Raw genomic sequence first — 17,044 nt, forward strand, 5'->3', positions numbered from 1 at the left:
TGTGCACGGGCTTTCTCTAGTTGCTGCGAGCGGGGGCTACTCTTTGTGGCATTGCGCAGGCTTCTCATTGTGGTGGCTTCTCTTGTTGCGGAGCACGGCTCTAGGTGCGCGGGCTTCAGTAGTTGTGGCACTCGGGCTCAATACTTGTGGCTTGCAGGCTCTAGAGTGCAGGCTCAGTAGTTGTGGTGCACGGGCTCAATACTTGTGGCTTGCAGGCTCTAGAGTGCAGGCTCAGTAGTTGTGGCGCACGGGCTTAGTTGCTCCGCAGCACGTGGGATCTTCCCGGACCAGGGATGGAACCCATGTCCCCTGCATTGGCAGGTGGATTCTTAATCACTGGGCCACCAGGGAAGTCCAAGAACACTTTTTAAATGCCTACTTTGGAGTAATTTTAAATTTACAGAAAAGTTGCAAAAGTATTGCTGGGTTTCTATATATCCGCCACCTAACTTTTTGTAATGTTACCATCTTTTATAACATAGTATCAAAACCAGGAAATTATATAGATACAATACTGTTAACTACAATCCTTATTCAAATTTTAACAGTTTTTCCACTGACATTCTTTTTCTGTTTTAGGATCCTGTCCTAAAATGTTGCATTTAGTTGTTATTACTACTTAGTCTCCTTCTGTCTGTAATTGTTTCTCAGTCTTTCCTTATCCTTCGTGACCTTGACACCTATGAAGATCCAGTTATATTTATTTAATGTTCCCAAATTTGCATTATCTGATGTTTTCTTATTATTTGAGTGAGATTATACATTTTGGGGAAAAATACCCTAGAAGATATGTATTCTTAGTACCTATATCAAGGAGTTCATGATGTCAGTATGTTGTATTACTGGTGATGTTGGCCTTGATCACTTGGTTAAGGTAGCTTCTACTGGATTTCTCCACTGTAAAGTTGCTGTTTTTCCCTCTGTAGTTAATAAATATCTTGGGGAGGTACTTTGAGACTATGCAGATCCTTTTTCTCTTCAAAGACATTGAGAAAACTTTTGATACCACACTGACCTATGATTCCAGGTAAGAGTTCTCAAGCTTTTTGTGGTCTTGGGATCCCTTTCAGTCTTAAAAATGCTTGAGGACCTCAAAGAGCTTTTGTTTTACATGGGTTAAATTTACCAATATTTACCTTATTAGAAATTAAAACAGGTATTTTATTTTATTTATTATTTTTTATTAGTTATCTATACATAAAAACAGGTATTTCAAAAATACTTGTTTTAAAATTTTATTTTAAATTTTAAATGTTTTATTTTAAAATAAAAATTAATAAATTCATACACGTTAATATAAATAACATATTTTTATGTCAAACAACTATTTTTTCCCAAAACAAACAAAATAATTACACTCAATTTATCGCCACATGTAGTTTTGGTTGAAATATGTGAAAAAAATTTGGCCTCACACAGATACGTGGTTGGAAAAAAAGAGGAATATTTTAATAGCTTTTAAAGATAATTGTGGCTATTCTTCTCTGATACTCCACCAGAACTTGACAGTGGCAGTTTCTTAAGTGTTAGATGCAGTGTGGAATCTAATATATATCAGTGAACTTTTCATATTCTGTTTCATGAAAATACATTGGTTCGTCTTGCACTTTGAATGGATCTTTAACCTATGCACAATTTTGTAACACTAGGCATTAGTCATTTGGAAAATATTAGTTCAGAGTTATGCAGGTCTTACAGATGTTGATATATAATATCAAAAATTCACATTCATTAAGATCCCCACTAATCTTATCAGAAAAGGCTTTCAGTATGGGAAACCTGTCAAGCTCATGGTAACTGACATAGGTTTTCCAAGATTGTAATTTCATTTTAAAGCTCAGATTTTATCATAGGCCACAAATACTGTCAATTGTTTTTCTTGAAGTGGCAAGTCATTTTGTTTAATTTGAGGTGTCTACCACATACCCCCAAGCCTGAAGAGCCATAGTTTCTAACAGTCATTATTTATGTCAAGGAAAAACATCCCTGTGTTTCTCCTCTCTTCTACTGCAACACCCTATACTTCTGTCCTCCGGTCACCAAATGTGTGGAGGCTTCCTCCACACTAAGCAGTTCTCTGACCCTCTGCAGACTCCACACCTAGGTGTTCTACAGTTCAATTCAGTTCTGACACTAGTTATCTGAGATAGTATCTGCCCCCACTTAAGATGCTATTCACAAGTCCAGGTTGTCACCCGTGTTTGTAACCAATCACCTATAAATGGGAGGTTTCCTTTACCCCTTCTTCAGGTTGGGTTATTTGCTAGAACAGCTCACAGAACTTGGGAAAACAGTTTACTTACTATATTACCAGTATATTATAAAGGACTATAACTCAGGAACAGCCAGAGGAGGAGATACGTAGGGCAAGATATTGGGGAGGGGATGCAGAGCTTCCGTGCTCTTTCTGGTTGCACACCCTCCCAGCACCTCTATGTGTTCACCAACCAGAAGCTCTCTGAACCTCCTCAGAGAGCTTCATGGAGACTTTATTACTTAGACATGATTGACTCCATCATTGGCCATTGGTGATTAATTCAACCTCAGCCCCTCTCTGCTCCCTAGAGGTTGGGGGGTGGGGCTGAAAGTTCCAACCCTCTAATCTACAGGGTTGAGTCCCCTGGCAGTCAGCCCCCATCGAGGGATTCTGCAAAAATCACTCCATTAACTCTACTGTGGTTGAAAACGGTTTGTTATGAATAACAAAGGACACATTTCACCTTTATGCTCTGAAGCTATTACAGGAAACCAAATATTGTAACAGAAGATGCCCCTATGCTCTGATCACTTAGGAAATTACAACGGTTTTAAAAGCTGTGTGCCAGGAAGAGGTGGGATTCTTTCATGTCAGAATGGTGATCTGTGGAAAAAACAGCTAGTTCAGCTTGCAGCTCAGTCTCACAAGTGCTTTTCCTTAGGCAACCACAGTACTTTGGTATGCAGCAGAAGTGCACTTTTTTTGATATGCAACGGAAGTGTACTTCTCATTTTTCATATAGACTATTAAAAAATGTGTACTCAAGATATAGTAAAACTAATAATTTTTACTAATTTTTCAAGAACATTCTTAGGTAAAACTGGCTCCCCCCCGCTCCCCGCCCCCCCTTAAGTGCATGGAAGTGAAGAATACAATGATGACTAGTACTGTTGATGATGATGACACTGCCTTCATTCTGACTAAGACACCAGCAGTTTTACCCACCATTGCTTTCACACCATCAGTGCAAATGCCACCAAGTGGAAAATGCAAATTAATTTCCTAAAATTATTGTGAAAATAGTTTCGACTCCATAGACCGCCTGAAAAGGGTCCGACAAGGATCTGCAGAGCACTGTTTGAGAATTGCTGTTCTAGAGTGATCCAGCTCCAGGAGGTTGTAGTGCAAAGATAGAATTCAGAGTGAGTTTGAAAGGAGTGTTTGAATCAAAGTCCATGGGTAAGTCCGGCGATAGATAAAGTAACAGTTGGCAAAAGCAACTAACTATTGAGAATAGAGTCATACTGTGCTGGAACATAGATTTATTACTAAAGTGTTAAAGTGATCTATTTTAGTATTTACTGTTGATTATTAGTACAGTTTATCAGTCACTCCATTAATCAGTGCGTGCTTCATGGTACTATGCTGGTACTATGCTGTACCCTGGGAGGGGCTCACATGACCAGTCTAGTAAGGGAGACCGACATTTAAAATACAAGCAACAAAATCATGATTCTCATCTGGTTTTCAGACAAACTAGATGCCACTTAAGTGATGTACACTATCACCAGATTTGCCATATCTAGCTACAAAACACAGATTAAGCAAGTTTTCGGCTTTCCTGATGTTTTTTCTTTCTTGAGGAACTGGTTTCATAGTGTCAGGAACAATCACTAAAGCAGCTTCACACAATCAGTTCTATTTCATTGTAAATATATGATCAACTCATTTGTTCACTTTGGAAAGAACCACAACCAAATTTTAACATTTGCGCTATAACTATAATTTAAAGTTTATTTTTTCTAGTCGAGAACATCACTTTCTTAGGCATCTTCACTTCTAACATCAGCACTAGCAAGTGGCTTTTTTGGGCCATTTGCAAAAGGAAACACTTTCTTCTCTTAAGTGTTATGTTGTGATAGCTGATTATTTATGTTGTCAGTATCCTGCTTATGATTTATCCTTTATTAAACTTTTATTGGCTTATAACGTAATATAGAAAAGTGTACAGATAATAAGCGTACATCTTTTCTTTTTTCCTTTATGGTCTCTGAAGAGTGTAGTCAAGTGAACAGGTGTTTTTAATTTAAATGTCCAGTTTTTCAAATGTTTTTCTTATGGTGAGAATAAGAAGTTATATTCTCTAAGTTCAAGAAAGAAAGCGAGGGGACTTCCCTGGTGGCGCAGTGTTTAAGAATCTGCCTGGGGCTTCCCTGGTGGTGCAGTGGCTGAGAGTCCGCCTGCCGATGCAGGGGATGCGGGTTCGTGCCCCGGTCCGGGAAGATCCCACATGCCGCGGAGCAGCTGGGCCCATGAGCCATGCCCGCTGAGCCTGTGCGTCCGGAGCCCGTGCTCCGCAACGGGAGAGGCCACAGCAGTGAGAGGCCTGCATACCGCAAAAAAAAAAAAAAAAGATTAGCTCTTTGATTTGTTCTGGAAGAACAGTTCTTCCTTGCCTGGAAAGTAATAAGTTCAGCTTGATTTCAGATATAGTTGAGCAGTAATTTTTTCCCTCAGCAGTACTAGCACTTATTGTGACTTGTTTAAGAAATCTGACAAGTGTAAAAGTTAGTATTTGCTCATAACATTGCTAGAAGCAGAGGGGAAGAGCAATTACATTAAAGACCCCTAGACCAGTGAGAAATACAAAAGAGGCATAATACAAGCTTCCCATTTCTAATTATATACCAAGAAGTTCTTTTAGAATGAAGAAATAGGGTAAGTATGTAATTTGGTCTTCAAACTGGAACAGGTTTAGATATAATTACAGCGGACTCTAAGCATAAACCAGGACTGTCTCTAGAAATTTGGAGCTTATGCCTCAACTAATTATAGAATTTTGTCTACAATTTCTTATCTGGCTTTCTGCTCTGTTTAATTAGCCATAGAAGTTCTTTTCATTAGACCAGAGGTAAACCTAATGGATCTGTTTGGCCCCCTTCCCTTGATCTTCATCCCAGTTCTTAATTAACCTTCTAAGCATGTATCCATGTATAAAAGAACCTGACACACAAGTGTGCATCCTGTAATTTTCATATAACTACCTCCTGGATCAAAAAATTAAATATTACCAACACCCTAGAAGACCCTCTCAAGCCTCTCCATCATTACACCCTCCTCACTATCCTGGCTTCTAATACCATAGATTTATTTTGCCTGTTTTTTAAAACTGGAATCAAAAAGTTTGTGCTCCTTTGGGTATGGCTTCTTTTTAGTCAGCGTATGTTGGAGATTTACTTACATATTGAGTGTAGCAGTTCCTTTCTTTTCACTGCTGCATGGTATTTATTATATGGATATACTTTAATATTTTTAATTCGTTCCAGTGTTGATAGACATTTGAGTTGATGAACATATATACATACATATCTGTTGGTTATGTAACTAAGAATGTTGGATCATGGATTATATTTATTTAGCTCTATATATTTAACTCTAGTAGATATTACCAAACTGTTTTCCAAAGTGTTTGTACTTATTCATAATTTTGGATTATTGGGAGTTAGTCCTAGCATTTATATACAAAAACATTTACACACACACAAACAGTCCCCAACTTACAATAGTTCGACGTGCGATTTTTTGACTTTACAATGGTGCGAAAGTGATACACATTCAGTAGAAACTGGTCTTTGAATTTTGATCTTTTCTTGGGGTAGTGATGTGTGGTACAATATTATCTCCTGATGCTAGGCAGCAAGCCACAGCTCTCAATCAGCCACGTGATCATGAGGGTAAATAACTAATACACTTGTAACCTTCCTGTACCCATACATCCATTCGTTTTTCACTTTCAGCACAATAGTCAATAAATTAAATGAGATATTGAAGACTTTATTATAAAATAGGCTTTATGTTAGATGATTTTGCCCAACTGTAGACTAATGTAAAAGTTCTGAGCATACTTAAGGTAGGCTAGGCTAGGCTAAGCTATGATGTTCTGTAGGTTAAGTGTATTAAATGTATTTTTGACTTAAGATATTTTCAACTTATGATATTTTCAACTTAATAATGGGTTTATCGGGGTGTAACGCCATTGTAAGTGGAGGAAGATCTGTATAGATACCTTCATACCCACACTTTTCATTTAACAACCTTTTTTCTGGTAAGGGTGACTGTTTGATCCAGTATTACGCATGTGTTTTCAGGGGCTGTTTCATGTATGACACACTTAATTTGCTTGGTAGGATCATTTCGCATCTCTCTTTCACTAGCCCTCCAATGAACTGTATTAAAAATTGTCTGGAACAGAGTCTCTGAAATCTAAAAGAGTCTCTCCACTATAGAGTTTCTTTGTGAGTTAAAATAATTTCCACAGGGTGGACAATCTGAAAACCTTCTGCTCACAATTGCAAATAATTAAACATAATAAATTCAGGGGGTTTGTTTGTTTGTTTGCTTTGCCGCACCATGTGGCAGCATGCGGGATCTTAGTTCCCCCACCAGGGATCAAACCTGAACCCCCTGCAGTGGGAGCACAGAATCGTAACCACTGGACCACCAGGGAAGCCCCTAAATTCAGTTTTCATTTTTAAAAATAGGGTTGCTTGGGACTTCCCCGGTGGTACAGTGGTGGGGAATCCGCCTGCGAGTGAGGGGACACGGGTTCGATCCCTGGCCCGGGAGGATCCCGCATGCCGCGGAGCAGCTGGGCCCGTGCGCCACGACTGCTGAGCCCGCGCGCCTAGAGCCCGTGCGCAGCAGCGAGGACCCAATGCAGCCAAAAATAAACAAATAAATAAAAAAAAGAAAAAAAAATAGGGTTGCTCATCATCGTTTTTATTCCACTGGCTCTGTTAGGAACTGTATAGATAGGCCTCCTAATCAAAAAGCGTATTGAACTCTTTTAACTTGAAAAGCTTATATCCAGTGTTTGCTTAAAATCAACCTAATGGGACCAGAAAGTTAGACTGGGAAAGCAGAAGCATGTAAACTATCATGATTTCACTGTAGGTTCAAATTGAGCCTGTCCAGATGTGCTGTGAATAAAGTGGTTGAGAGCCCAGACTGGGAATTATTTTTACATTGGAGTGAAATATCTAATGCTGCTATTAAAAATGATCTGGGGCTTCCCTGGTGGCGCAGTGGTTGAGACTCTGCCTGCTGATGCAGGGGACACGGGTTCGTGCCCCGGTCCGGGAGGATCCCACATGCCGCAGAGCGGCTGGGCCCGTGAGCCATGGCCGCTGAGCCTGCGCGTCGGGAGCCTGTGCTCCGCAACGGGAGAGGCCACAACAGTGAGAGGCCTGTGTACTGCAAAAAAAAAAACACACACACAAAAAAAATGATCTGGAATGTTCTTTCTGATGACTTATATAAATGTATACTGTTAAAGAAATTTATATCAAGGTAGAAGTCTTTTGATCTTTGTTTCCGCCAAAGAAAAAGTGTAGCTGCCAAAAGTTACCGTCTTTTGAGAAGCACTATTAAATGCTTATTGAGAATAGCCAAACAAATTGAAAATAGATTTCTAGGCCTAATATGCCCCAAAAATGGCAACTGTATGTTTACATGTTATACAGAATATTGTAATTAAAATGGCAACTGTATGTATACATGTTATACAGAAATTATGAGTGGGACACACAGAATTGTTGTTTTCCTTAGATGATGTCTCATGCTGAAGGACAACAAAGAGACTTAATTAGAGGAATTGAATGCCTTCCTGCTTCTGGCCATCTTAGTTCCTTGGACCAGGATCTCTTAATGCTCAAGGCTACTTCCATGGCAACTATGAACTGCTTAAATGACTGCTTTCATATTCTCCAGTTGCAGCATGCATCACATCAGAAGGGCTCATTGCCTTCAGGTAAGTTATTGCTTAAAGGTAGGACTTAACATTGCAGGTCAAAACATGGAAAGGACCAACTGTATCCTTTGTAATTCTACTCCAGAAAATCTTAATCAAAACGAAACGAATAGAAAACCAGCAAGCCTCTTGGGTTTTTAATTATCACACTAATGTTACACAAAGTCTTTTTAACTGTGTCCTTTTTCAAATCTAAAACCATTTTAGGTCTCATATAATTACATATCCCTTTAGAAACCTCAAACTCAACATGTCAAAAACTGAACTCAAAACTCACGTGTTCTATATTTCTGTTAAAGTTGGTGGCATCACTCTCTCTCGACGATCAAAGTAGAAACGTTGGAATGATTCCTTGAGTTTAGCTTTAGTCCACTATTCATTATTTCCATATTGAGATATATATATATTAAAGTCTAGAACTTCCCTGGTGGCACAGTGGTTAAGAATCCACCTGCCAACGCAGGGGACATGGGTTCAAGCCCTGGTCCGGTAAGATCCCACATGCCGCGGAGCAGCTAAGCCCGTGTGCCACAACTACTGAGCCTGCGAGACACAACTACTGAAGCCTACACGCCTAGAGCCCATGCTCTGCAACAAGAGAAACCACCGCAGTGAGAAGCCTGCGCACAGCAACGAAGACCCGACGCAGCCAAAAATAAATAAATAAATAAATGATTTAAAAAAATAAAGTCTATCAGTCACCTTTCAGTTTGAAAAATAAGATGTACACAGTATTTGAGAGCACCTATTTGTTGAAATTAATTTACTGGGGAAAAGAATGTTATTGCATGGGATAACAAAAAATGAGTTTTTCTATTAAATGAGATGAATAAACTCATCATTTTAAAAATTGAGATATAATTGACATATAACATTGTGTAAGTTTAAAATGTTGATTTAATACATTTATATATTTGTGTACCACCAAAGTGTTAGCTAATGCCTCAATCACATTGCATAATTGTTATTTATTTCTTCCTTTTTTTCCTTGGCCATGTCGTGAAGCTTGCAGGACCTTAGTTTCCCAGGGCTAGGCAGTGAAAGTGCCAAATTCTAACCACTGGACCACCAGGGAATTTCCTGTCATTTCTTTTTTGTAGTGAGAACATTTAGGATCTAGTCTCTTAGCAGCTTTGAAATATTTAATATAGTATTGTTGACTACATTCTCTGTGCTGTGCATTAGATCTGCAGGACTTATTCATCTTCTAGTTGCAGGCTTGTACCCTTTTAACAACATCTCCCCAACTCCCCCACTCCCATCACATTGTATTAATAGTAGTAACTTAGTGTTTCCCAATACTCATTGTTTTCTTATCCAAGGAACTCCCCTTGCTTGTGGAAGAAAGATATTTGAGGAAGATGTTGAGACTTTGTGCAGATCTTGATATGGATAGGGTGTGAATCCCATCCTCATGTGCGCCTAAATTCAATATTTCAAGCTAACAAAAACAAGCTAATGGCAATTGTAGATATAGGTCAGGGCAGTATTACAGAGGCCAATAAGTTATGTATGTTCCACTTAAGGAACTCATGGTCCACTTGGGGAAGAAACATGTAAATAGTTAACTATAATATGTAAAGTGCCACTTACAATGGGAACAAAGTACTGTGGGAGAACATGTGAATGGACTAATACTTCTGGTAGAAAAAAGTCTGGGAAAGGCACAGAAAAGCTAAGAAAACCTATTAGTTCAGGAGTGGGAGGTAGGGGAGAAGGCATTCCAAAGAGATAGAAAAGCCTAAATTGTGCACTGTGAGCATGGACTGTTGTCTTAGAGGAATTCTAAGTAGTCCAATATAAATTTTCTCTTGTTATAAAGCACTCATTATAAAAAATTTAGAAACTACCATGCAATTGAAAGAAAAATCATATGTTATCTTACCAAGCAGAAGTTGCCCCCGTGAATATATTAGTACATTCCCCACCAGGCTTTTCTTTTTTTCTTTTTAATTTTTGTTTTACCTCATGGTTGTTTGAAGATGAGTGTTTGTAAAATAGATAACCAACAAGGATATATTGTATAGCACAGGGAATTATAGCTATTATCTTATAATAACTCTTAATGGAGTATAAGCTATAAAAATACTGAATCACTATGCTGTACACCTGAAACTAATATAATATTGTAAATCAACTATACTTCAGTTAAAAAAATAAATAAATACTTGATTAATTAAATACTATGTAATTTTTTAAATTCTTAGAATTTCATTTGTGTAGTTTAAATTAATAGTCTTATTTTTTAAATGATTGCTTTGTGATTAATGAAGCATGCCCAATATAAATTTGTATTTTTTTAATTAAAAATGTGAAACACACTGTAAACTTTATAGAAGTGTTTAAAGTAAAAGGTATTCTCCCATATCACTATTTTTTGGAGCACAGATTTGTGGGTATTTGAGGGAATTAACTAATACTGGTATTTCTCACCATAAATTGCCATATTTTCCAAATTAAGTAGGTAGAAATTTATTCTTGTCAGTTGAGAATGAAGATAAAACTGTGAAGAAAAAAAACTGAATTACCTTCCCACTCAAATTTTGAAATGATCCAAGAAATGAAATCTGAATAAAAATTAGTGTTTAGTCCCATGAGGTCTTAATGTATATTATACAAAGGCACAGCAGTAATTATTGATGTAGAAGGGTCCTGAGACCAAATGATTGGTTTGATTAAGAGTTTTGTTATGGTTTATCAGTTGAGTGATCTCTTAAAACAGATCTCTTAAGTCTAGTGTTTGTGTGCATTTTATTTCGAGAAGTAAGGAAATCTAGATATTGATATTAAAAATAGACATTTCAAGGTAGGAACAAAGTGGTTTCATTTCTTTGGAATTTTGAAAGAGACCCCATGAACTTATCCAGGGCATTCCCCTAATTATGAATCCCCCCGCCAGTGCCAAGTGAAACTGAACTGAGTGGCAAGGCAAGATGCTCTGGTAGCCTGATAGGTACTTTGTAATTTATTCCTCTACTCAAGTCTGGGGTTTTGTTATAGACTAAGTAAATTCCATACTCCTTTTAATTTCTGCTGTGGTAGTCTGAGCATCCCTTAATGTAGCACTATATAACCAAGTTTCTGTGAAACCTAGATCAGCCTCTGAAATCAAATGGAACATTTTCCATTATTGATTAGGCATAGAATCCACTTTGTTAAACTAGTTGAGGGTAATAAGAGACATTGAGTCATTAATTGAGAAGATGACAGGTCTCTAAATGTGACCACTATCTTTCACTAGGTCAACTATTATTTATTCAGTAGGAGAGCCTTTCAGTTTAAAAGTATATGGAGCTTTTTTATATGACTGGAAAAAACATAATGGACATGTATTTGCAATTCGTAAATTAGATCAAGGGGGTTATCTTGATTAGTTAGAAAATTGCTACTGAGAATAAGGTTCAACCCCAAATTGAAGCAGATTTTATTGTTTCACAGTCCCAGGTTCCTCCTGTAATTGTGATTTCCTTTAGCCTAACTGCATACTTCTTATCACTAGAGGGACAGGGTTCATGCAGAAAGGCCAGCAAATCAACTGTTAGGGTAGGAATACACTTTATGATTCATAGATTTGCATAAGAAGTGAGTTTAGTCCTATTCAGGGTTGATTCATTTAAATGGTATCTGATTTCAAGTTGCAGGTTGCTGTGTTTTAAAATACCCAATCATGATGCTCATGCTAATGAGATACAAGTCACTGTCTTGCAGAGTCTCTTAACAGGTTAAATTGCTTTTAGTCTTGTAGACTCAAAAGAAAATTGTTTAATAAAATCCACATTTGCTGAACTTTCCAGATTATGAGCAAGTTTCAGCGAAAGTTTTCTCTTACTTCATCAGGAACGACAATCGAGTGGTTAGAACCAAAGATACCTTTATCAAACCACTATAAAAATGGAGCTGACCAACCCTTTGCAACTGAGCAGAGTAAGCCAGTGGCAGTCCCAGAAGAGCAGTGCGTTGCAGAATCTGGACTATTAGCAAGGGTAAGGTAATATGAACATAGAGTTTTGGAGTAAAAATTAGGAATCACTGAAAAACATCTTTTTATTGTCAGGACATGCAAATCAACATAATGAGAGCATACTCTAGACGTTGTTCTACTTTGAACTGCACTGGCTTTGGAAGGGGTCTATTGTGTAAAACTTGTACATAGTTTTCCAGGTTAAATTATGTGGCCTTTTTAGTTTTCGTTTACTTTTGCTTCATATAAATGTATTTTAAAAATGAAATTTGCATGTTTTTCTTTTTCTGGAAAATCGCTTTTCTAATAGAAAATTATTTGCATGATATTTATCTCTTACATTTCTTAATTTATCATTATTTACTAGGTGTTTACTATTAAGTTCATAAGTTTAAAAGTTTAACATTAAGGTTTTGTTGATAGTAAGCACTTCACCAAACCAATTTTTAAAAGTGTTAGTCTACTTAAACTAGCACACAGTCTTAGGGTTTAATATTTTTATAAAGCAATATTAATTCCACGTTTCTCAGAAGCTAAAGTGTTTTCTTCTATTCATAGTTCCACCATTGTAACAAATCATACTGTTTTTTTGCCTTTTGAGTTTACATCTGTTATATTTATGGTTATCATAATTACATAGATAGTTTTGTTTTAAGCTCTTTTTACTTGCTACTTCTCATAAGTATTCTTATATGTTATTCTGGCCTATATAATAAAAGTTTTTAGGTTGAAGTAGGCTATTGAATGTCTAGGTTGTTTGTTTTTTTTTGTTCTTATAAATAATGCTATATCATTTTGTCTACTGCTTTATTTTTTTTCCTCCCCTTTATTCGAATTATTTCTTTAGGTTATATTCCCAACTAGAATTACTGAGTCAAGAGTAATGCACGGTTTATGGTTATTTATATAACAGCAAATTATTTCTTAAGAGAAACATATGACACAGGTACTTCCAAAGCTGGCAAAGGTCTTGACTCAGTGAGGCAGACAGTGGCAGTAGGGTGGGTGGGGGAGAAGAAAGAAAAAAAAATCCTTTTTTTCCTATAGCTTTTTGACTAATTCATCTGTGGAGTCAAGAAGTTAGTAAGTATTCATTAAGTTAGCTAATATGTGACAAGTCCAACATTAAGACTTAGAGGAGACACAAAAATAGAAGACAGTTCTTTCACTGAAGAGACTTAAAATCTATTTAGAGTCACAACACCTATATACTGAAACAATGAGATGATAACATAAAGCAGTATTTTTCATTTTTTTTCATCTTAATAGATATCACTTAGATTCTTGGGATATGGGCATTCAGGGAAAGAAGAGGGGTATATGAGTAGAGTGGATGAGGAATGCTTTGGAGAGAAAGTGGAATTGAAATTGGGCTTTGAAAGGAGACAAGGTTTGAAAAGAAGAATAGTAGTACGGGAATCTCAAGATGGGGGAGTAACACAAGCAGGGATGCTAAAGCATGTGTACTTATTGCAGAAAAGGCTTGCCTGATGATTTTGAACCCAGGTCCTATCATTTACTAACATGTGGGCCAATTGATTAACCATGCTTAGCTTCCTCATCTGTAAAGCAGGGGTAGTAATACCTTATAAGATTGTTATTTAGATAAAATAAATTTAGCAGAGTACCTGGTTTATGGAAAATGACCCCAGGGTTGTTGGATTTTACAAATCCAGATGACCATTCATGTTGCATGCTATATGGAATGATAATCCCCTGAGCACTGCTCCATAGAATACAGTGTAAATTGTGCCCCCAAGGAACATAAAACTCATGCAGAAGAATTTAGTCTTAATGTGATACATAATGAAATCATGAGCATGGGGAGGGATGCGATATGTTTAAAAAGATTGGTATATGATATGACTTGGAATTAAAGTGTGGATAGAAGGCTATGGAAGTAGAAATGAAGACAAATGAATAGGTAATGTGCATTTCAAATGAAAAATCAATTGAGCTTGTGATTGACTGGATATAGGGTTGGATCAAAGATGACTTCAAGTTTTTGAGACTAAATGATTAAAATTGTGGTGCCATTCGCAAAGCTAGCAAAATTAGGAAGAAAGAGCTTTTTTTTTTTTTTTTTTTTTTTTTGTTACGTGGGCCTCTCACTGTTGTGGCCTCTCCCCTTGCGGAGCACAGGCTCCGGACGCACAGGCTCAGCAGCCATGGCTCACGGGCCTAGCCGCTCTGCGGCATGTGGGATCTTCCCGGACCGGGGCACGAACCCGTGTCCCCTGCATCGGCAGGCGGACTCTCAACCACTGCGCCACCAGGGAAGCCCAGAAAGAGCTTTTTGAAAGAAAAGGTTTAGTATAGTTTATGAACATGTTGAATTTTATTTGAGAAGAGGACATATGATTGTTAATGTATATGAAAAGCAACTGGAAATGATGTAACCAAAGCTTTGGAAAGAGATCAGGACTAGAGATATAATTTACAAGTGAAAAGTTATAAACTATAGGTCATATACTCCAACATTTTCATACTTCTAAATGAGAATACAAAGCATGTTGGAGGTCAGGATAGAGGCATATGTTAGAGATGGGGCACAGAGGTGGGGAGGAGAGGATCGTTGAATTTCCAAATCTTTTGAAATGTTGAGTAGACCAAGTGTATGACCTAGTGCAAATAGAAACAAATAAGTGCATAGATTTTTTTTTAATTACAAAAGACATTAGACCCCACTCAAGCATACCAGAAAAGACCTGAATTTTTCAAAAATTTCACATATGCCTTCTTTGGAATATAAGTGTCAATGCAAGCTCAAAACATACATTACAGTAGTGGAAATTTTGCTGTCAAGTGGTAGAGGAGGTAAACCTCAGTGAGGCTAGAATGAAGCCCACAGTTCCTTAGTGTCCAAGTCAGAAATCAGGAAGACAAAAAAAATGGGATTAGTATGAGTTCTGCAGAATATTGGGGTTTCCCTCTGCCATGCAATCTCCAAATAGTATGAATTCCTAGAAATTCAACAGGCCTTGCCACTGTATTTGCTAACCATTCTGGGTTTTTAGGGATTTTATATGTTTGAGCATGTTTATTTGAATTTTTGTAATGCTTTTTTTTTTTAACCTTAAGCTTTCCGTATTTTTTTAAATTTTATTTATTTTTGGCTGCATTGGGTCTTCATTGCTGCACGTGGGCTTTCTATAGTTGTGGCGAGCAGGGGCTACTCTTTGTTGTGGTGCACGAGCTTCTCATTGTGGTGGCTTCTTTTGTTGTGGAGCACAGGCTCTAGGAGCGGGCTTCAGTAGTTGTGGCACGTGGGCTCAGTAGTTGTGGCTCGCGGGCTCTAGAGCGCAGGCTCAGTAGTTGTGGCACACAGGCTTAGTTGCTCCGCGGCATGTGGGATCTTCCCAGACCAGGGCTCGAACCCCTGTCCCCTGCATTGGCAGGTGGATTCTTAACCACTGCGCCACCAGGGAAGCCCTAACCTTAAGCTTTTCTTTAAGAAAGGCATGACAATCTCTAAGAAGGGCCATTTCAAAAAGGAAAGAGAGCTTCCAAATTCTTCCATTCACATCATGCTTTAGAATCAGTATTTAATCATGAATAGAATTCCTTTTTTTTCTATTTTAGTAAGTGGTTTGACTATTTTTATAAAAACAACAAAAACTGTATTCTTTTAGTTTTCCTACCAGATTTTTTTTTAACATCTTTATTGGAGTATAATTGCTTTACAATGGTGTGTTAGTTTCTGCTTTATAACAAAGTGAATCAGCTATATGTATACATACATCCCCATACCAGATTATATTTTATCTCTTTAGTTTAATATTATTTTCATTAGAGGAAACCACAAAGTAAACTTTGTGTATAACTTTGTGTATAATAATGTTTAAGGCTGTATTTGCATTATTAATCTGTCCTAGGTTCTGACCTCAAATGTAATAGTACCTTTCAGAAGGTTGGAGAACATTATTTAATTAAGATCTGTTAGTTTTTTTCCCCTCAACATTTCTCAAATGAAAAATTGTTATATTTGGAATTCATGTATAGAAAGAGGGATGATCGAGTTTTCCCCTGTTTCATAATGAGTAAACATTCACTGGTATACTTAAACTATATTGTGCAACTGACTTAGCGTAGAAAACAGGAAGTAGTTCCTGATAGACTTACTAGCCATTGAAAAGGGGAATTGAGAAACTTGCCTTTGGGATCTTTCCTCAAGGTCATAAAAACAGAAATAATTCTGATATACACAATTGTTGTGTTTGGTCTCTGAAGAAATGAACTAGACCATTAATTGATTTATCAGAATTTGAGCTAGTAAAGATTTCTTTGTTCGAAGGAGAGAGAAGAAAAATGAGAAAAACAAAGGCAAAAGAATAACCAGAAACCCATTATTCTTTAACTGTGTCACCAAGTTTTGTATTTTGTTTTTAATATCTTGAGAACATTAAGTTCTTGATTTTATGCCTGATTAGGATTCGTTTTCTTTGCCTAGCTACATAGAACAGATGGGCTTCTTGTTTGATAGGATTTGATTATGGGACGAGAAAGTTAAAGGCAGGGCTTCCCTGGTGGCGCAGTGGTTGAGAGTCCGCCTGCCGATGCAGGGGACGCGGGTTCGTGCCCCGGTCCGGGAAGATCCCACATGGCGTGGAGCGGCTGGGCCCGTGAGCCATGGCCGCTGAGCCTGTGCGTCCGGAGCCTGTGCTCCGCAACGCGAGAGGCCACAACAGTGAAAGGCCCGTGTACCGCAAAAAAAAAAAAAAAAGTTAAAGGCAGGAGACTATTAGCAGAATCATTTCCTTTTTAAAATCCTCCTAACTTAAAATTTAATACAATACCAAAGATAGTATACTCATGAACGCTGTCTTGCACAAAGGTAATGAAAAGAAGTACCAGTGAGAGAGATGGGACACCATCCCCATATAAACATGGAAAGTGATATCTAATAAGATTATAGAATCTTGGGATTTGAAACTTTTATTTGTTGCTTAAATAGAAATAAGAAATTAGGTTTCTCTTAACCAGTTATTTGGAGCGAAGACCCTATTGAGATGAGAGTAAACATTTTTGGTTTTTCAAGGGGTTGTTTTATTGATTGAAGAACTATGCAGAGAACATT

General features: G+C 37.5%; 1 protein-coding gene across 1 annotated transcript in view; it reads left to right on the forward strand.

The window, feature by feature from the left end:
• The window catches only part of OSBPL11 (oxysterol binding protein like 11), a 100,871-nt gene that overhangs the window by 38,901 nt on the left and 44,926 nt on the right, over window positions 1–17,044 (forward strand). The window contains exons 6-7 of the mRNA XM_081236089.1: window positions 7,805–8,006; window positions 11,844–11,989. Coding sequence (XP_081092215.1) covers window positions 7,805–8,006; window positions 11,844–11,989 — 348 coding nt within the window. The remainder of the gene's footprint in view (window positions 1–7,804; window positions 8,007–11,843; window positions 11,990–17,044) is intronic.

Source organism: Mesoplodon bidens (assembly GCF_964165515.1).
Source record: "Mesoplodon bidens genome assembly, chromosome: 5".
In the NCBI taxonomy this organism is placed as follows: Eukaryota; Metazoa; Chordata; class Mammalia; order Artiodactyla; family Ziphiidae; genus Mesoplodon; species Mesoplodon bidens.